Source organism: Rhinichthys klamathensis, unplaced genomic scaffold (genome assembly GCF_029890125.1).
Source record: "Rhinichthys klamathensis goyatoka isolate OS25496 unplaced genomic scaffold, OSU_Roscu_1.1 h1tg000019l_1, whole genome shotgun sequence".
NCBI classification, from domain to species: domain Eukaryota; kingdom Metazoa; phylum Chordata; class Actinopteri; order Cypriniformes; family Leuciscidae; genus Rhinichthys; species Rhinichthys klamathensis.
In genome coordinates, this window is record NW_026606570.1 from 1,568,001 (window position 1) to 1,589,383 (window position 21,383).

Here is a 21,383-nt window from a genome sequence, read left to right on the forward strand (position 1 = left end):
GCTATCTGGGATGCTGAGATGATGAAACTGATCAGGAAGATTATTAATAAAGCAATCTTTAGTGGCAAAATTGATAGGTCTAACATATTTGTAACGCGGAGTCGCCTTTGCAGCCTAAATGAAGTTTATACGAGACTAGATGATGATCTGAGATGTCATCGCTCTGCTGCAGAATTTCAACGTCATTAACATTGATTCTGTGTGATAATAGATCTAGAGTATGATTACGAGAATGAGTAGGTCCTGACACGTGTTGTCTAACTCCAATAGAGTATCTTTAAAGACCAATCCCAATGCATCTTTTTCGTTATCTACATGTACGTATATTAAAATCACCAAAAATTAGGACTTTATCTGCAGTGAGTACTAACTCTGATAGAAAGTCAGCAAATTCTTTGATAAAGTCTGTATGGTGCCCTGGTGGCCTGTATACAGTAGCCAGCAAAAATCTCAAATGTGATTTATCATTTACACTATATATTGTTACATTAAAGGATAATTCCGGTATTTAACACTTTGAGTCTATTTTCTAGTTTGTTTTGGATGAATTAGAGTGGTGGACTTAGAAATGTTGACGATGGGTCCTGTCTCGACTTTTTGACTATTTTAGAATCGCCTCTGACCGCTTCAGAGTGGATGTCTATAGGCATGCTCAAACATGTCCTTAAAACAACCCTTAACGTTGGTTTTCAAAACTGTGCAACTCACCGAGTGGTTAGTGGTGTTCGTTGATGATTAAAAACAAATATATTGGCGCAATGTATGCTTTCAATCCGTGTTATTTTCTATAGTGGAACTATTTTTTCAGATACCTCACAACCGCGTATAAACTTCCGCTCGATATTTGAGTCTGAAGCATAGCACTGAGTCCTCCAGCAGACATCAATGCGATTTTAAAAAATGGCAAATAAAACACGACAGAAACTGTATTTCGCTACGCTACTTGTTTTGGAACATCAACGAACACCACTAACCACTCGGTGAGTTGCACAGTTTTGAAAACGAACGTTAAGGGTTGTTTTAAGGACAGTTTGAGCATGCCCATAGACATCCACTCTGAAGCGCTCAGAGGCGATTCTAAAATAGTCAAAAAGTCGAGACAGGACCCATCGTCAACATTTCTAAGTCCACCACTCTAGATCATCCAAAACAAACTAGAAAATAGACTCAAAGTGTTAAATACCGGAATTATCCTTTAAGCACCAACACTTCAAAATAAATATATTTGAAACTAGATTTATTAGTAATTCTGAAAATATGACTATAAATTACAGCAACACCTCCCCCTTTGTCTTTCAGACGAGGTTCATGTTTATAACGGTAATCCTGGGGGGTGGACTCATTTAAAGTAATGTAATTGTTTGGCCAGGTTTCTGTCAAACACAACACGTCACAAGGTTATAGTCTGTAATCATATCATTAACAATAAGTGCTTTTGAAGTAAGGGATCGAATATTCAGCAACCCAAGCTTTATCATTTGGTCATTTGTATTATATCTGTTTTTTATTTGTTGAACATCAATTAAATTTTTACCCTTAGATGGGTTTGGAAGTTTTTTGTATGTCCTAATTCGCTCATCAGCAATCACGCCACCGGCCTAGCGTCGTTCTCCCACGGCCCTCGTCCTGCTCGCCACAATATCATTCCAAACAAAAAGATTGTTTAGCGTAAAACATGTTGAAGATTAGTGGACAGGCTGTAAATTCATTAAACAATAAGTTATTTCCTCACAAAAGCCGTTTATTCAGCGTAGTGATGCCTTTTCTACATTGACATCCATTAAAAAAAAAACAGCCTCTGGTCTCCTTCCCTACACTACGCAGTTGTTAGCATTAGCAGTTACACTTTTTTGGCTAAAGGTTGCAGGCTTGTCTTCTAGTGGCTTTGGTAATATTACAGTTGTTTGTTTCTCGTAATTTTTTATTATTTATAAATCTATAATTATTAAAGCTGCAGTCCTTTTTTTGGGTTAAAAATGATCCAAAATACATATTTGAGAAAATGCATAACCAGCCAGTGTTCAAAACTATCTGCTTACCTTAGCTCGATTCAAAGCGGTAAGCTTGCAATAATGTTTTAAATTCCAGTGGTATTGGTGGATTTCCGCGGGAGATTTGAGCATGTCTTTGCGTCATTACGTCACATCTGTACACATAAAGAAGGTGTCTTGGCTAGTATAAGCTATATTGCGTGTGAGGATGTTGGAGGTGGCGATTTATAGCCTTTTCTCACAGCACTTGATATAATTAAACTTATCAATTTGATGGCGGATCCAGAAAGGTTCAAACGACAATCACCGGTGACAGCTAGAGATTCACCCGTTGTAAAATGCAAAAGTCTTCGTTCGGACTTCGGAGTGGCTACAGAAAAAAAGAGACTGCAACCGGCCCATACGAAAACAAGGATACATATCGGAAGGACATTACATGAAGTCACGTAATGCTGACGTTGTTAACATTAACAATTTGAGAACAAAGTATAATTTGCACGGTTTTGCGTGATATTGATTGTTAGATTTAATCAGCGCGATTTACTGCAATGTCAGAACCAGAACAAAAGTGGATGTTACTTACTTGTTCAGATGACATTTTCCGGTGAAAATTATTATGTTGGTCATACTTCCAAAAAGAATAATCTGAATGACAGGATCCACACCGGTGCGGTGACTGACAGCTGCACATTCTCCTCAAACATTGTGTTCGTCTGCACTGTGCCGTGTCGAAGTACAACTTACGTAAAGTTGATAACTCCGTGAATGACTGCAATTGCAGATTTCAAACAGAGATGGCGACAAAGAGGAAAAACTGCGGACTGCATCTTTAATAAATCTAATTTGAACAGTTTCTTTTAGGTTGTGATGTTTACCATTGTAGACCTTGGCCATTGTAAAACATTGCCCACCATTGTGCAGTCCGCAGATGTGGGAAGACAAAGGACCATGGCTACATGCACATGTGACTTTATCCTAAGATTAAAAAATGTTCTATAGTCTGTCATCATTCAACTCTCTCTCTCTTCTGTTTCTATCTCACTTTTTCTTTCAAACACCTCATTAAAATCAGCATGCTGGTGCTCCCTCGCCAGGCTTGTTGTATCTATACATCTGTTCTTTAAAGTACTCTTACGAGCTCAACGAACATAACTAAATACGACAGCATGTTTACTTTCTACCCGGAACAACAGTAATTTGTGTTCCAGCAGTGCTCCAGCTGGGCTTAATGCGCATGGCGCCACTACAACCTTGGCTGAACGCTCGGGCGTCTCGGCGAGCTTGGGCCTCCGGCTGCGAACGAATCAGAGTGACTCAGAGCTGCATTACGGCTCTGCAGCCCTGGTTAGCGGCCGACTGGTATCAGCGGGGAGTGATGATGGGTGCTGTCATGTATCGAACGAAGAACGACGGCCCAGACAAACTGTCCAGAGACATTATTCCCCTGGGGGAATGGTCCCTGCACCCCCAAACAGTCCAGTCACTATGGCGCCTTTTCGGCAAAGCGGAAGTCGACCTCTTTGCGTCAAAAGACAACGCTCACTGCCCAATGTTCTTTTCGAAGAACGAGGACGCGCTAGCCCAAATCTGGCCCAGCCGCCCGCTGTATGCTTTCCCTCCGGTCTCACTGTTGCCACAGGTGATCAAGAGAATCAGGGAAACGCGCCACTCGGTGCTCCTTATAGCCCCGCGATGGGAGAACCAAACTTGGTTCCCGGAGCTGACGCGGCTGTCACAAACAGCCCCGTGCCCGATTCCGGTGAGGACAGATCTCCTCTCTCAAGCTTGCAGCTCGATCTGGCATCCCCATCCAGAGCACTGGTCTCTGCACGCATGGTTGATCAACGGATACCCGTTATCCTGCCAGAAGGAGTGATGAACACGATTACTTAGTCTAGAGCTCCCTCTACTAGAAAGCTTTACGCGTCTAAATGGTCTGTGTTCTCCAAATGGTGCACCGACAAAAATCTGAACCCACGAACGAAGGTCTCGCCGCCTCGAAACAAAGCCTGTCCAGATGGATAGTGGACGCTATCGCAGCTGCCTATGCGTCGAAAGGTCTGCAATGCCCTTTGGGCGTCAGGGCTCATTCCACTAGAGGCATGGCCTCGTCATGGGCATGGTCCAGTGGAATTTCTATTCATGACATATGTGTGGCGGCGGGCTGGGCCTCCCCGTCCACCTTTGTTAGGTTCTATAACCTGGAAGTTCCCTCCCTGCAGGCTAAACTTCTGTCAATATAAGTGAGATTTACGTTCTGTCCAGAACTGATCGTGCGCAGGCTACTCTCACATGACTTAGCTCTCCTGGTTGAGCTGCACTATATTGGGTTAATATGCTATATGCTTATACGTACCGGCGGCGCCGCTCTGTATTCCCTATGAGTGCTTATGTACTTGTGCCGGCCCGCGTTGCTGGCCGCCTTATTCCCCGCTTATCTAGGATGCCCTTTAGACTCATGAAGTGGATGCTTGGTGCGCACGGCGTTCACATAGGGTTCCCGTAGCGTAAGCTAACTTACGCAATACGAGAGAATCTCTCGTAAGAGAACGTATCGGTTACCTAACGTAACCTCGGTTCTCTCTAGAAGAGGGAACGAGTATTGCGTAACCTGCCGTGCTCGCGCCACGAGTGACTTTCGCTTCAGTCTATGAAAACCAGGGAGACAGCCTCTGAGCCCCGCTTATATTCTGGCGGGCTAAGACGCGATGACGTGACGTCACGCCGGGCTCAGTGGTAGGCTGCTGCTGTTGCCGCAGGGCAGCCAATGAGCACTCTAGACAGCCTGCTCTAGGGCTGCACTGCGTTGACAATGAATGCAAAAATTAAGGATAACTTTTTGGCTTCAATATCTCGAAAAGATGAATCTTTCCCGTAGCGTAAGCTAACTTACGCAATACTCGTTCCCTCTTCTAGAGAGAACCGAGGTTACGTTAGGTTTACGTTTTATGCAAATACAGAGCAGTATAAAATATATCACTGCATTTAATTATAAATATAAAAACCAGAGATAAATTAATGCTGTGTTCACATGTTGTGAATAACATGATTATGAAATGAAAATTAAATTATATATTTTGGTCCCACTTTATATAAAGTGGCGTGAACTTACATGGTTACTATATATGTACTTAGTATGTAACTACAGTGTAAATACACATTGGTACATAGTATTTACAACTGTAATATTTGTGTAACTACACATATGTAACAACCCACGGAAAGGTATGTGTAAGTACAAATGTGTAACAGGACATTGGTAAGAACACTTTTTCCACTACAGTAAGTACACATGTGTAACAGGCATTATGTAACTACATTTTGTAACAACAATATGTATTCACACAAGTTGTTCCACTTCCACACGCAGTCTTCCATACTGTAGTTACCAGTTAAGAACACACTGAAACCAAGATGATTCCTATGTGTATACCATGTATTTACTATATGACCGGCAGGACTTATGTTGAATTACAGCTAAAGTTTTCCCTTGTGGTACCAGTGTACTTACATGGTAACTCCTCAGGAACTCTGCACTTGATACAATGTGTTAAACTGTCATAACTTACATGTATTATGCAAAACCCAAACCTCTGTGCAACTGTACTAACAGTGTACTAACATGGTAACTCCTCAGGAACTGTCCACTTAATATAAAGTGTAAAACGGTCATAACTTACTGTGTATTATGCAAAACCCAAACCTCTGTGCAACTGTACTAACAGTGTACTTACATGGTAACTCCTCAGGAACTGTCCACTTAATATAAAGTGTAAAATGGTCATAACTTACATGTATTATGCAAAACCCAAACCTCTGTGCAACACTGTATTAACAGTGTACTTACATGGTAACTCCTCAGGAACTCTGCACTTGATACAATGTGTTAAACTGTCATAACTTACATGTATTATTCAAAATCCAACCCTGTGCAACACTGTATTAACAGTGTACTTTACATGGTAACTCAGGAACTGTCCACTTAATATAAAGTGCAAAATGGTCATAACTTACATGTATTATGCAAAACCCAAACCTCTGTGTAACACTGTATTAACAGTGTACTTACATGGTAACTCCTCAGGAACTGTCCACTTAATATAAAGTGTAAAATGGTAATAACTTACTGTGTACTATCCAAGACCCAAACCTCTGTGCAACACTGCATTAACAGTGTACTTACATGGTAACTCCTCAGGAACTGTCCACTTAATATAAAGTGTAATTGTTAGGGTCATTGTTGTGTACCACAGTAAATGCAAAACACAAGGTTACGTAGTGGATAGTAAACTCTGAAATATAAATGTGATAGTTATGCTTTGATAGATTCTGGGATATTACGGCATAGCACTTTTAAAGATTTACTCTTTATTTTAGATTTTTTGATTTGACATTATGGTGACCTATTTGCCTTTACAGTAAATTACAGTGTTCTGTAAACAATAAACAAGAATAGCCTAAACTTCAAAACCTTAAAAATACCTTGTTTAATTGTTTAACCATTTTGTAGTATTTAGTTTATTTACCGTGAGACACAAAAAGCGTTTTCTCCAATAAAACACAACATAAATTCACAAAAAAACATCAATTGTATTAGCCTGATGTAATACAAATCTTTAGAATCCATACGTTGTTTGCAAGAAACCGATCCAAATTCAGCCCTTTGTGATCTTCATCTCCATTTCTCAGCAGCGACCGCCAACGTCAAATCCCGCGCTCAAGCGTGCTGGTGATGAATTCAAATTAAAAAAATGCGCCTTCAAGAAGCGTTACGACATGTTTTACGGCCGTGATATCAAACGCTCATTGGCTCTCGCCTGCTTCGTCACAAATTGCGGCATGCCGTGTTTCAGTCGGTGTAGTACATTTGAAATGGAGAAGCGCACGCGCCTTCACAGAGCGAACCGAAACCGGATTAACATTTTCATGGATTAATAATTTATATTCTGATCTGTACCTCATACACAACTATTATAATACTGCCAGAGAGGACTGCGGCTGCAACGCATCATCATGTGAACGACTTTTGGTACCAAATTATTGTGAAATTTATAACGTTACTTGTCTGTCTGTTATGTTTTTATTTTCTTCATAAGTGTAACGTTAGCCTACGTAGTTCTCTTACGAGAGGTTCTCTCGTATTGCGTAAGCTAGCTTACGCTACGGGAAAGATTAATCTTTTCTGAGAATTTGAAGCCAAAAAATTATCCTATAATTTTGTATCCATTGTCAACGCAGTTCAGCTGCAGCAGACCATGAGCGGGCTAGCTAGCAGCTCATTGGTTCGCTCACAGAGAACTGCTTAAGCCTATGAGGAGACGCGAATGAACTCTCGGCCAATGAGAGTCTGACCTGCTCTCATTGCGTCAGAGCCCGCCGAAACGGGCGTGGTCAGAGAGTATAAAACTGGCGTCCTAGGCTGTAAACTCTGATTTTCATCTCTTCAGCGAGGCTACACGCATCTGCTGATCCTGAGAGAAGCCGCCGTCGTTGAAAAGGCAACTCTGCGAGCATCTGGGAGACTGAGGAAGCCGGCCGTCTTCGCCACCTTCAGCCGTCCTGCGAGCTAGCGCCATCCGATGGATTTGTATCCTTTACAAAAAGCTTCCTGTATTATTTTGTATCTAAAAGAGCAGAGCGTCTTTTCCAAGATGTCTCGTAAATCTTCCTGCGGCTCTTGCCACGCTCCCCTCGAGGTTGGAGACCGCCACGTCATCTGCGCTCTCTGCCTCGGATTGGAGCACGCCGAGCTCGCCCTCGCCAATGGCGGCTGCGATCTCTGCGAAGACATGCCGTTGTCGACCCTGCGGGCTCGACTTCAGGCATCTAAAGTTGCTTCCGCGCCGCCTCTGACTTCGCCGCGGAAGAAGAAACGCCGCTCTCAGAGGCCGCCGGAACCCCAGCCAGAAGCGTTCATCCCGCCGGAGCCTGTCGCCTCCCGCTCTCCTTCTCCGCCGCTTCCGGACATACAGTTGCCGCCGAGTGGCCGCTCTGTCGCCTCCGATGACGCCACGGACATCAAGGAGACATGTTCGCTTCTCGGCTCAGACAGTGAGGAATGGTCCGGTTCTCACGCCTCCTCGGCCCGAGAATCCACCGGGACCCGCGCTGGAATCGAGGAGGAATTAGTGCGCTTCCTCTCACAGGCCGTCGAACGCCTCGGGCTCGATTGGTCCCCTCCTCCCGAGCAGACCATCAACCGTATGGACGGCAGCTACTTCCGCCAGCGCTCGACTCCCGCCACTAAACGGGCCGCGCCATTCATGCCTGAACTGCACGCGGAACTCACGAAGTCCTGGAACTCCCCGCTCTCTGCTAGAACTCGTTCTGACTCTTCCACCCCGCTTCGCGTTGTGGACGGAGCCGCAGAGAAGGGCTGTCTCTCCATTCCCCCTGTAGAGGACCTGGTCGCCGCACATCTATCCCCGCCCTCCACGAGATGGCGCTCATCACCTGTGCTTCCCTCTAAAGCCTGCAGAGCGACTTCAAGCTTTCACGCCCGCGCTTACTCAGCCGCCGGCCAAGCAGCCTCTGCACTTCACTCCATGTCCGTCCTTCAGATACTACAGGGTGACATACTTCGTGAATGGGACGAGAGCGGAAAAAATCCCCCCACAGTCGCGGATTTGAGGAGCGCCACGGACATTGCCCTTCGCGCTACAAAATCTGCTGCTCAAGCCCTGGGGAAATGCATGGCCGCCATTTGTGTGTCTGAGAGACATTTGTGGCTCACACTCGCCGACATGGGAGATTCTGAGCGCGCCGCCTTTCTCAACGCCCCGCTCTCTCCATCCGGCCTCTTCGGATCTGCTGTCACGGGTATCGTCGACCGATTTTCCGAAGTGCAGAAAGCCTCCCAGGCCATGAATCTCTTTCTGCCTCGTCGCGCTAGCTCCTCTGCAGGCCGCTCACGTGACCAGCCTCCTGCACGAGCCCCACCCCAGCGCCCAGCTCAGCACAGTCAGACTTCTCAGCGACGCCAGGGAGGCCGCCCTCGTTCTCGCTCTGACAGCCGCCACAGACCGCCGCCTCCTCGGGGGCCTCGGCCTAGGATCGCGCTGAAACCTGATCGCTCGAAGTATGCCTAGCACAGCTGAGAAAAAGACGGCGCTCTCCCGCCGCGGCCGGACCGCCGTCAAAGTTTCGCCCTCTGTTAGTCCCCGCTCACGCGGCTACTACAGCAGTGTACTCCGCCATTACCAAGCCGGTCTCCCTTCCCGCTTGCATGAGCACAAACGCCGTTTTCACGGCGACCCAGAGAAGTCTCATAAAGAGCATAAAAGCCTCCTGTGTAGAAAATGTGCCCACAACACTGTGTTCACTCATACTCAAAAGCACTTCAGTTCCCGTGGCTCACACAGAGTCCACTCTCATAAAGCGGTTCCAAACCGCTCGAGTTTCAGAGTGCTTAAGCGCGCCCACGAGCCCGTGTGCGCGTCCCACCTCTGCTCACTCTGTTACACGGCCCATAAACTCCTCTCTGAGTGTAAGTCCCGCTGTCATAAACACTATGAGCGTGCTCGCGCAGCCCGCTATGTGCTGCGAAGGGGACCATGTAGCCATTCACCCCCTAGCTTTACGCTTCAAAGCGTGGGAAGCTATTCCGGGAATTTCCCAGTGGGTGCTAAACACAATAAGGCTAGGCTATCGCTTACAGTTTCACCGCCGCCCTCCACGTTTTCGAGCGCGGCTAGAAACTATTGTGAACCCAGAAGCAGTGACGCTGCTCCGTTCAGAGATAGCAAAGCTATTGTGCAAAAGGGCTATAGAGAGAGTTCCTCTGTCTATGAGCGAGTCGGGGTTTTACGGCCGTTATTTTCTGGTTCCCAAGAAAGACGGCGGCCTCAGACCAATCTTAGACCTCAGATTTCTGAACAAAGTTCTCATGAAGAGACCGTTCAAAATGCTCACTATCAGAAAACTCCTCGCGCATGTGCGCCAGGGGGACTGGTTCATTTAACTAGATCTGAAAGATGCTTACTTTCAAATTCAGATAAATCCCCTTCACAGGCCATTCTTACGTTTCGCCTTCGAAGGCCAGGTTTATCAATACACCGTCCTCCCGTTCGGCCTATCCTTAGCACCCCGTACGTTCACGAAGTGCATGGATGCGGCGCTCGCCCCCCTGCGGAGTCAGGGGCTGTGAATACTGAACTATTTGGACGACTGGCTGATTTTGGCACAATCACAGAGAGAGCTACTGTCTCATCGTACAGTTCTCCTCGACCATCTGAAAGCTTTGGGCCTCTCTGTCAACTGGACAAAGAGCGCACTACAACCCAGTCAGACTATCTCCTTCTTGGGTATAGAGCTAGACTCGGTCACGATGACGGCTCGTCTGTCAACACAGCGCGCGCGCCGTGTTCAGCGTCTCGCCGCATCTTTTCAGATAAACAGACCCACACCTCTGAAAACTTTTCAGAAGGCGTTGGGTTACATGGCCTCAGCCTCCGCGGTGCTCCAGCTGGGGTTACTACGCATGCGCCCGCTTCAGCTCTGGTTGAAGAGCCGTGTGTCTCACCGTGCGTGGACCACGGGCCGCCAGTTGATAAAAGTAACGCAGACCTGTATCACAGCTCTGCAGCCATGGACTGTGGCAGAATGGTTTCAGCGGGGCGTTTCCATGGGGATCCTTTCTCGCCGAAAAGTCATCTCGACAGACGCATCCAACCAGGGTTGGGGTGCGGTCTGCGAGGGCTCACCGGCCTTCGGCCCCTGGTCAGCTCAGGAGAGCCTTCTCCACATAAACTGTTTGGAGATGTTGGTGGTCGAGAACGCACTCACGCGCTTTCTTCCGCGCATTCACGGTCACCACGTGCTGATCCGTTCGGACAATATAGCCGTGGTCTCCTATCTAAACCGTCAGGGTGGAGTCAGATCCAGGAATCTCTTCCGGCTGACAGAACGCATTTTAGTTTGGTCTCAGTGTCACCTACTCTCGCTCAGAGCGACGCACGTGCCGGGCCATCTGAACGACGGTCCAGACAGTCTGTCCAAGAAACCCATTCCCCCCGGGACTGCACACTCTTACAGTCCAAAGGCTGTGGCGAATATTCGGCAGAGCAGAGGTGGACCTCTTCGCCTCAGAAGAGAACACCCACTGCCCAATATTTTTCTCAAAGAGCGAGGACGCGCTAGCCCAGACCTGGCCCAGCCGCCCGCTTTATGCATTCCCTCCGGTTTCTCTGCTACCACAGGTGCTTCAGTGAATCAGGGAAACACGCCACTCGGTGCTCCTCATAGCCCCGCATTGGGAGGGTCAGACTTGGTTTCCGGAGCTCACTCAGCTGTCAGAGACAGCCCCGTGGCCCATTCCAGTCAGAGCAGATCTCCTCTCCCAAGCTCGCGGCACGATCTGGCATCTCCACCCAGAGCACTGGGCTCTACATGCGTGGGTGATCAACAACTACCCGTTGCTTTGCCAGAGGGAGTGTTAAACACGATCATGCAGGCTAGAGCGGCTTCTACTAGAAGGCTCTATGCGTCTAAATGGTCTGTGTTCTCTAAATGGTGCACCGAAAAAATTTTGGATCCACGGTCATGCGAGGCTCCTTCCTTGCTAGTTTTTCTCCAAAAGATGTTGGACAAGGGCAGGTCCCCGTCTACTCTCAAGGTGTATGTGGCAGCCGTCGCAGCGTTCGCTGAACCCCGGCACGGCCAGTCACTGGGCAAAGATGGCTTGGTCATCCGCTTCCTCAGGGGAGCTAGAAGGATGAACCCCCCACACCCCCCTTCGGTGCCGATTTGGGACCTTTCCATAGTTCTCGAAGCTATGAAAGCCCCCCCATTCGAACCGCTAAACACCGTGGACCTCAAATACCTTTCGCTCAAAACCGTTTTTCAGCTCACGCTCGCGTCAGTAAAACGTGTGGGAGACCTTCACGCGCTGTCCATTAGCGCTTCCTGTCTCGAGTTTGGGCCCAATGACTCCTTAGTCGTTCTCAAACCTAGACATGGTTATGTCCCAAAAGCGATTGGTACCCCGTTCAGGGCACAAGTTATTTCCCTATCGGCTCTGCCTGCATCCGATAGTGAATCTGACTCTAATCTCCTGTGTCCGGTCAGGGCCCTGAGATTATACATTACTCGCACTGCTCCGGTCAGACGATCCGAGCAGCTTTTTGTTTCGTTCGGTGGGCGCACCAAAGGGTTGGCCGCCTCGAAACAGACTTTATCCAGATGGATAGTTGATGCCATTGCAGCCGCATACGCATCAAAAGACCTGCCATGCCCTCTGGGCATCAGGGCTCATTCCACTAAAGGCATGGCCTCATCGTGGGCATGGTCCAGCGGAATTTCCATTCATGACATTTGTGTGGCAGCGGGATGGGCTTCCCCTTCCACCTTTGTCAGATTTTACAATCTGGAAGTTCCCGCCTTGCAGGCTAAACTACTAGCAGTCTAGTATGTTACAGCTCTTCTGGTTGAGCTGCACTGTAGAGAGTTATTCACACAGACCGGTTTTGCTCTGTCCCTCTCTATCATGTGCTTATGTACTACACAATCTCCGGCCCGCTCTGCTGGCCTTTGTCACAGGTACATATATTTATTCCCACTCATAAGGGTTCCCTGGGGTCTCCCCTGGGACTCATAGTGGATGCTTAGCACGCACGGCGTTGACCAGGTGTTCCCGTAGCGTAAGCTAGCTTACGCAATACGAGAGGACCTCTCGTAAGCGAACGAATCGGTTACCTAACGTAACCTCGGTTCTCTCTAGATGAGGGAACGAGTATTACGTTCCTGGCCGTGCTTGTGCTTCTAGCGTTCTTGCTTCATTCTATGAAAACCAGAGTTTACAGCCTAGGACGCCAGTTTTATACTCTCTGACCACGCCCGTTTCGGCGGGCTCTGACACAATGAGAGCAGGTCAGACTCTCATTGGCCGCGAGTTCATTCGCGTCTCCTCATAGGCTTAAGCAGTTCTCTGTGAGCGAACCAATGAGCTGCTAGCTAGCCCGCTCATGGTCTGCTGCAGCTGAACTGCGTTGACAATGGATACAAAATTATAGGATAATTTTTTGGCTTAAAATTCTCAGAAAAGATGAATCTTTCCCGTAGCGTAAGCTAGCTTACACAATACTCGTTCCCTCATCTAGAGAGAACAGAGGTTACGTTAGGTAACCGATTCGTTTTAAGGAATGGTTATGGGTAGGTTTAGGGGTATGAGTAGGATTAGTGGCTCAAAATATATTTTAATGCTATTGTTAATAAAACTATGAGAGGTTTGGGTTTGCTGAGATGGTCTCTGTTATGACCGTTTTACACTTTATATTAAGTGGACAGTTCCTGAGGAGTTACCATGTAAGTAAGTTACACTGTTAATACAGTGTTGCACAGAGGTTTGGGTTTTGCATAATACACAGTAAGTTGTGACCATTTTACACTTTATATTAAGTGGACAGTTCCTGAGGAGTTACCATGTTAGTACAGTTGCACAGAGGTTTGGGTTTTGCATAATACACAGTAAGTTATGACCATTTTACACTTTATATTAAGTGGACAGTTCCTGAGGAGTTACCATGTAAGTACACAGTTAGTACAGTTGCACAGAGGTTTGGGTTTTGCATAATACATGTAAGTTATGACAGTTTAACACATTGTATCAAGTGCAGAGTTCCTGAGGAGTTACCATGTAAGTACACTGGTACCACAAGGGAAAACTTTAGCTGTAATTCAACATAAGTCCTGCCGGTCATATAGTAAATACATGGTATACACATAGGAATCATCATGGTTTCAGTGTGTTCTTAACTGGTAACTACAGTATGGAAGACTGCGTGTGGAAGTGGAACAACTTGTGTGAATATATTGTTGTTACAAAATGTAGTTACATAATGCCTGTTACACATGTGTACTTACTGTAGTGGAAAAAGTGTTGTTACCAATGTCCTGTTACACATTTGTACTTACACATACCTTTCCGTGGGTTGTTACATATGTGTGGTTACACAAATATTACAGTTGTAAATACTATGTACCAATGTGTATTTACACTGTAGTTACATACTAAGTACATATCTAGTAACCATGTAAGTTCACAGGTATTAGGGCCACTTAATATAAAGTGGGACCGTGCTTTGGGAATACTTCTTTGTTTGTAATGCTCTCATTCATTATTGAAGTTTTGAACTTTAAACTTCAAAATATAGGTTTTACAGAGTCTCCCTTCAATGAAAACTGAATTGCAAAGCAGTGTATAAGTGAAGAATATTCCAATAATAGTCCAGTATTCTCTGTAATAGTAATAATATTAATAATAATATTTTTGTGTAAATGAATACAACAGAATTGTTCCTGCTCCATCTGCTCCTAACGTCACATCCACACTATAATAGAGGTATAATACTGCTGAGTGCAATACAACTTGGTACGTGATACTTCAGTTCAGCTGGTGTAGTACCATGAGAGAAAAAAGCTACCATGACAACAAAAGAGACATTGTGACAAGTTACCCTAGGATCTGTATCTATGAATCTATCTGTGGTATCTACACTCACCTAAAGGATTATTAGGAACACCTGTTCAATTTCTCATTAATGCAATTATCTAATCAACCAATCACATGGCAGTTTAGGGGTGTGGGTCCTGGTCAAGACAATCTCCTGAACTCCAAACTGAATGTCAGAATGGGAAAGAAAGGTGATTTAAGCAATTTTGAGCGTGGCATGGTTGTTGGTGCCAGACGGGCCGGTCTGAGTATTTCACAATCTGCTCAGTTACTGGGATTTTCACGCACAACCATTTCTAGGGTTTACAAAGAATGGTGTGAAAAGAGAAAAACATCCAGTATGCGGCAGTCCTGTGGGCGAAAATGCCTTGTTGATGCTAGAGGTCAGAGGAGAATGGGCCGACTGATTCAAGCTGATAGAAGAGCAACTTTGACTGAAATAACAACTCGTTACAACCGAGGTATGCAGCAAAGCATTTGTGAAGCCACAACATGCACAACCTTGAGGCGGATGGGCTACAACAGCAGAAGACCCCACCGGGTACCACTCATCTCCACTACAAATAGGAAAAAGAGGCTACAATTTGCAAGAGCTCACCAAAATTGGACAGTTGAAGACTGGAAAAATGCTGCCTGGTCTGATGAGTCTCGATTTCTGTTGAGACATTCAGATGGTAGAGTCAGATTTTGGTGTAAACAGAATAAGAACATGGATCCATCCTGCCTTGTTACCACTGTGCAGGCTGGTGGTGGTGGTGGTGTAATGGTGTGGGGGATGTTTTCTTGGCACACTTTAGGCCCCTTAGTGCCAATTGGGCATCGTTTAAATGCCACGGCCTACCTGAGCATTGTTTCTGACTATGTCCATCCCTTTATGGCCACCACGTACTAGGGGTGGCACGGTACATGAAAAAACATCCGAACCGTTCGGTTCGCTTGTCTCGGTTCGGAGCGTGTGTGTGTCTCACGGTTCGACGCATGCGCAATGTAGCCTCGTGCCCGTATGTGACCTCAGACGTGTTTCCTTTTAGCGCGAAATAAGACGTGTGTGGACATACATACGAGACTTGTTCGAGTTGAACCGGTGCTGCACAGAGCGATCGGTGAATGACATCAAAGTACCGCGAGCGCGACGGCTCCGTATGCTTTTCAATCACTCTCGCGGTTCTTTGATGTCATTCACCGATCGCTCTGTGCAGGTCACGTCACGCGGAGAAGTGGCAAGTGGGAGAAATACGGAAGGCTAACCGGAGTAGGAGGATGCGCCAGTGTCGTATTAAGTCCGGTGTGTGGGAACATTTTGGATTTCTTGTTATGATATTTAAATATATAACAGCTACAGTGGCACTTTAAGTTTAGATAAGAACTCCAGTCATATGTTTCCAAATACTGCACTTTAATTTCAAGTGAAAAAAATGTATCCTCACTCTCAGGGAATAGAAGCATTGTTGATACTGTTTTTGAGGTTGAACTTATGTTTCACTTTATGATTATGGCCTTTGCTATTGCTATAGCCTAATTATAGGCAATTATGTTTAATGTATTTTGACTTATTTAAAAGACAGAGTTTTAAGAGTTCCTCTCTTTTTCTTTTAAAAGATAAATTTTTTGTAAGAGCTTAGCTACACTTAAGTTGGCAGTTTGATAAATGCAAGTTAATTTCAATCTTTGTGTGCTAAAAATGCACATAAGTTCCTGTAGAGATAGTGATACACATTCTACTTTTTTTGCCAAATAAACGAAAAGCATGTCATCAATGTCTTCTCTCTTGCTGTATCAAAATCTCACCTAGCTTTCCTCGGAGATGGTCCCAATAATGTGTTTAAAGTCAAGTCAAATTCAGTTTGTGTATGATTGCATCATATAACATTTTTGTTAATACTGTATCCTAAATTGTGGATAATTAAGCTATATATCATATGCTGAAGTACATTTCTGGAGTGTTAAAGATTAAAAGAAAAAATAACAACAAGAACCGTACAGAACCGAGAACCGTGACCCTAAAACCGTGATACAAACCGAACCGTGGGTTTTGTGAACCGTGCCACCCCTACCATGTACCCATCCTCTGATGGCTATTTCCAGCAGGATAATGCACCATGTCACAAAGCTCGAATCATTTCAAATTGGTTTCTTGAACATGACAATGAGTTCACTGTACTAAAATGGCCCCCACAGTCACCAGATCTCAACCCAATAGAGCATCTTTGGGATGTGGTGGAACGGGAGCTTCTCGCCCTGGATGTGCATCCCACAAATCTCCATCAACTGCAAGATGCTATCCTATCAATATGGGCCAACATTTCTAAAGAATGCTTTCAGCACCTTGTTGAATCAATGCCACGTAGAATTAAGGCAGTTCTGAAGGCGAAAGGGGGTCAAACACAGTATTAATATGGTGTTCCTAATAATCCTTTATGTGAGTGTATATGTGAATTTACATGTGTAGAAACTGCTTTTAGTTATTTAAACTGCTTTTAGTTGATTTACGGTTGAATGGTTCTTCCACAATGTAAACTCATAACTGACATGAATACAGAATAATCAAATGTTATGAACTTTTTGAAATTGTACACTACTTTTACATAATTAAAAATATATTGGTCAACATACAGTACGTACTGTGCAGTAAGCATGACATTACCATGTTATTCTGGACATGGTCTGTCTTATATTTTAGTCTTTGTCTTTATTTCTTTGAGCTACAGTTTGTGTAAATGGCACTTAACTATGTTTGTTAGTTAGTCAGCTTTATTGTCGATTCTTCACATGCTCCAGACATACAAGTCTGTTTGTTAATAGTCTGACATACATGTTTGTTAACTCTGTGTATGTCTGTCCCTGTGGTGTTTTTTGGCAGGGTGGTGAAGGAAGAGATATCAGACGACTCTGCAAAACTTCCCTGCTTTAATGGAAGAGTGGTTTCTTGGGTAGGAGATGGCTCTTTGCACATTCACTACACGCACAACCTGCTACTGTACTATTATATTATTTTGTTATATTCACTTAAAATGTTTAAACATTCTAAACCAGGGTTATAGATTGTATCTATCGGCACAAAATGACATAAATGTGAAGTGAAGTTATGCTAGTCACAATGTGTAAATCACGTGATGAAATAATGAAACAAAGTACATATTTCAAGGCCAGTAAATTTTCACAATGCACCTGTCATTACATTGCATAAGAATGGTTCCCTTTCAAAAGCTACATTCAATGCTACGCTGAAGCGTTTTGAGAATACTTCTTGTATGACCAGCTGTGAATACTTGATACCAATCTTTCATTTGAAAGTCACGTTTCTAGTATCTGTAAAACCACATTCTTCCATCTTAAAAATATATCTAAATTACGTCATATGCTCTCAATGACAAATGCGGAACAATTAGTTCATGCGTTCATGACATCAAGGCTAGATTATTGTAATGCTCTTATGGGTGGTTGCCCTGCACGCTTAATAAATATACTACAGCTGGTCCAAAACGCAACAGCTCGAGTTCTTATTAGAACCAGGAAGTATGACCATATTAGCCCGGTTCTATCAACACTGCATTGGCTTCCTATTAAACATCGTATACATTTTTAAATATTGCTGATTACTTATAAAGCACTAAATGATTTAGCTCCCCTGTACTTGAGCGAACTCTTAACGCATTATAGTCCTTCACGTCTATTGCGATCTCAAAATTCCGGCCAGTTGATAATACCTAGAATATCAAAATCGACTGCTGGCGGTAGATCCTTTTCCTATTTAGCACCAAAAGTCTTCCTAACATTGTCCGGGAAGCAGACACACTCTGTCAGTTTAAATCTAGACTAAAAACACATCTCTTTGGCCTAGCAGCATACACATAACACATTATAAACTTCTATAATTCAGTGTTAGGCTGCATAGATTAGGTCAGCCGGAACCGGGAACACTCCCCATAAATCCTGATGTACTCGTTACATCATAAGAAGAATGGCGTCTACGCTAATATTAGTCTCTCTGTTTATCCAGAGGTTTACCGCAGTCCGCCATATCCAGGTCGTATCCAGATCTGATGAAGGACCTGCGCCTGGACACGTCAACAACGCAGTCCTGAAGTGTCAACTAGTCCCTCCCCTGTGAAGGCCTCTCTCCCTTTACCTCTGTTCAGATAAAACGTTGTCAAAATAGTTCCGGTTCAAATGGCTACTCGGAAGTGATAAATAATTCTGCGAATGAGCAGGCTGGAGCGCATTAAGGGTTTTCTGTTAGAACAGTGTCGTGTAAGCGGCCCCTAAGTTAATAACTAATGATCTTTGCAACGGAAGTGAATCGATCAAAACTAACTTTAGCTGGACAATAACTTTATTCTAAAGCTGCTGTAAAGCCAAAACAATCTCTGTTACTTTAATTTCCTATTATCACTGTAAAGGTGCTTTGAAACAGTCCATATTGTTAAAAGCGCTATATAAATGAAGGTGACTTGACTTGACTTGAATAATGTGTGTAACACGTCAATGACATTGTCATTGAACTTGACAGCCTCAGACGGTGACATCATTGGAATGTGTGCTCGTCAGAGGCTATAATTAAATGTGCCACAGGTGCATCCTCAGGTTTCTTTGTCTTCAGAACCAGTGTGTGTGTGTGTGTGTGTGTGTGTGTGTGTGTGTGTGTGTCGAGCTCTCTTTCTGTCTCTCTGCTAGGAGTTAGTTTTCACTAGGCAGTGGGCAGAATATTCTCTCTTTCTTCTCTCACTCTTCAAGTAATGCTGTGAGCTAATCAAGGAAGTGCTTGTGATCACACACTACACAACCGTGAGGGGTCCAGACATACCCTTGGTGCGCCGGCGTGGGTATTCTCGTTCCCAAAGTGCTTCAGCGCAGCATTGATTGTAGCTTTTGAAAGGGAACGTCTCGGATTACTTGACCCTGTTCCCTGAGAAAGCGGGAATGAGGTGCTGCGCTTCACTGCCGCACTGAGGATGTCCCTCGACCGTTTTCAGACAAAGTGATACCTGAGGATGCACCTGTGGCACATCTAATTATAGCCTCTAACAAGCACGCATTCCAATGACGTCACCATCTGAGGCTGTCAAGTTCAATGTCAATTTCATTGACGTGTTCCACACATTATTCACAGCTGGTTATACAAAGAAGTATTCCCAAAGCGCTTCAGCTCAGGATCTTGTTCCCGCTTTCTCAGGGAACAGGGTTACAGTCAAGTAACCAGAGACATTTTTACAAATGATTTAGACAGCTCGATCTGTTTCATGAATGTGGTATTAGTAGGGCGGTTAAGTGACTTTTGACTTCAAGTCATGATGCAAAGGTCCCCTTTGGTATGGAAGTACCTTAGGGCCATAGAAATAAATTTATCCTAAGACACAAGTGAGATCACATTTTGTATCTTATATACGCACATTTTTTTAAAATGGCCGCCGACCATACTTGAGAGGCCCATATCTTTGCTTCTGTTATAGCTATAATGACAAATTTGGTATCAACGGGTACATTTTTGTGGTCAAGGAGTCCATTAAAATAGGTTCCAAGACTAAAAAACAATAATGTTGTCCTTAACATGACAATTGGAGGTGAAGTATGCAATTTTTTATTAAAAAACGCATGCCAAACACACAGTCCATTCACAACTTAATAATTTCTTCGTTTAGGTCTACTTCGCATGCGCCCTTTACAGCACTGGCTGAAGACGCGGGTCCTGCGTCGAGCATGGGCATCCGGTCGTTTACGTCTCAAGGTAACTCTGAACTGTGTCACAGCTCTGGAGCCCTGGAAGGCGGTCGACTGGTATCAGACAGGTGTAAACCTGGGAGTAATCTCTAAACTGATAGTGGTTTCGACAGACGCCTCCAATTCGGGCTGGGGCACCCTCTATGAGGGCAGACCGACTTTTGGCCTGTGGTCAAGCCAAGAAAAGAGCTTGCACATAAACTCTCTAGAGATGAAGGCGGTCGAGAACGCCTTGCGGTTCTTCCTTCCCCTTCTAAAGGGCTACCATGTCCTTGTCCACATGGACAACATGTCGGTGGTTTCCTACATAAATCGCCAGGGCAGTCTGAGATCACAGAACCTTCATGCACTGGCAAAACGCATCCTTGTATGGGTTCAGCGCCCATCACTGGCCAAGCCCATCACTGGCGACTGGGCCGCCCATCACTGGCCCAGCCGCCCTCTCTATGCTTTCCCTCCGATCATGCTGTTACCACAGGTAATCAAGCCTATAAGGGAGAACGGTTCCTGTGTACTTCTAGTAGCTCCGTTCTGGCCGAACCAAGTTTGGTTTCTGGAGCTGATGCAGCTTTAGAGCTTGCCTCCGTGGTCTGTCCCGTTGAGGAGAGATCTCCTCTCACAGGCCGGGGGTACGATTTGGCACCCACGACCGGAGCTTTGGGTTCTGCATGTGTGGGCCATCAACGAATACCCGTCAGTCTCCCCGACGGAGTGTTAAACACGATTACGCAAGCTAGAGCGCCCTTTACTAGACGGCTTTATGCTTCCAAGTGGTCAGTGTTCTCAGGTCGGTGCTCAGCTCGCAACCTGGATCCACACGATTGTGGGGTGTCGGAGGTTCTCTCGTTCCTACAGGAGCTCTTGGATAAGGATAGATCCCCATCCATGCTTAAGGTATATGTGGCGGCTATTGCTGCGTTTTTCAAACATTCGCATGGCCAGTCACTGGGTAGGAACGACAATGTAGTCCGCTTCCTCAGAGGAGCTAGAAGGATGAACCCTCCTCGCCCCCCCTCGGACCTTTCCTTGGTCCTGGAGGCCATGAATGGTGCCCCTTTCGAACCTCTACAGTCTGTGGACCTTAAGTATCTCTCATTGAAAACCGCCTTTCTGGTGGCTATCGCCTCAGTCAAGCTGGTGGGTGACTTACACGCACTTTCTGTTAGTGCGTCATGCCTTGAGTTTGGGCCTAATGACTCCAAGGTCATCCTCAAACCAAGACATGA

The 21,383-nt window shown here is 45.3% G+C and overlaps 1 protein-coding gene across 1 annotated transcript in view; it reads left to right on the forward strand.

The window, feature by feature from the left end:
- LOC130071252 (segment polarity protein dishevelled homolog DVL-2-like) overlaps positions 1-21,383 on the forward strand; it is a 133,036-nt gene that overhangs the window by 25,309 nt on the left and 86,344 nt on the right. The window contains exon 2 of the mRNA XM_056235949.1: positions 17,300-17,369. Coding sequence (XP_056091924.1) covers positions 17,300-17,369 — 70 coding nt within the window. The remainder of the gene's footprint in view (positions 1-17,299; positions 17,370-21,383) is intronic.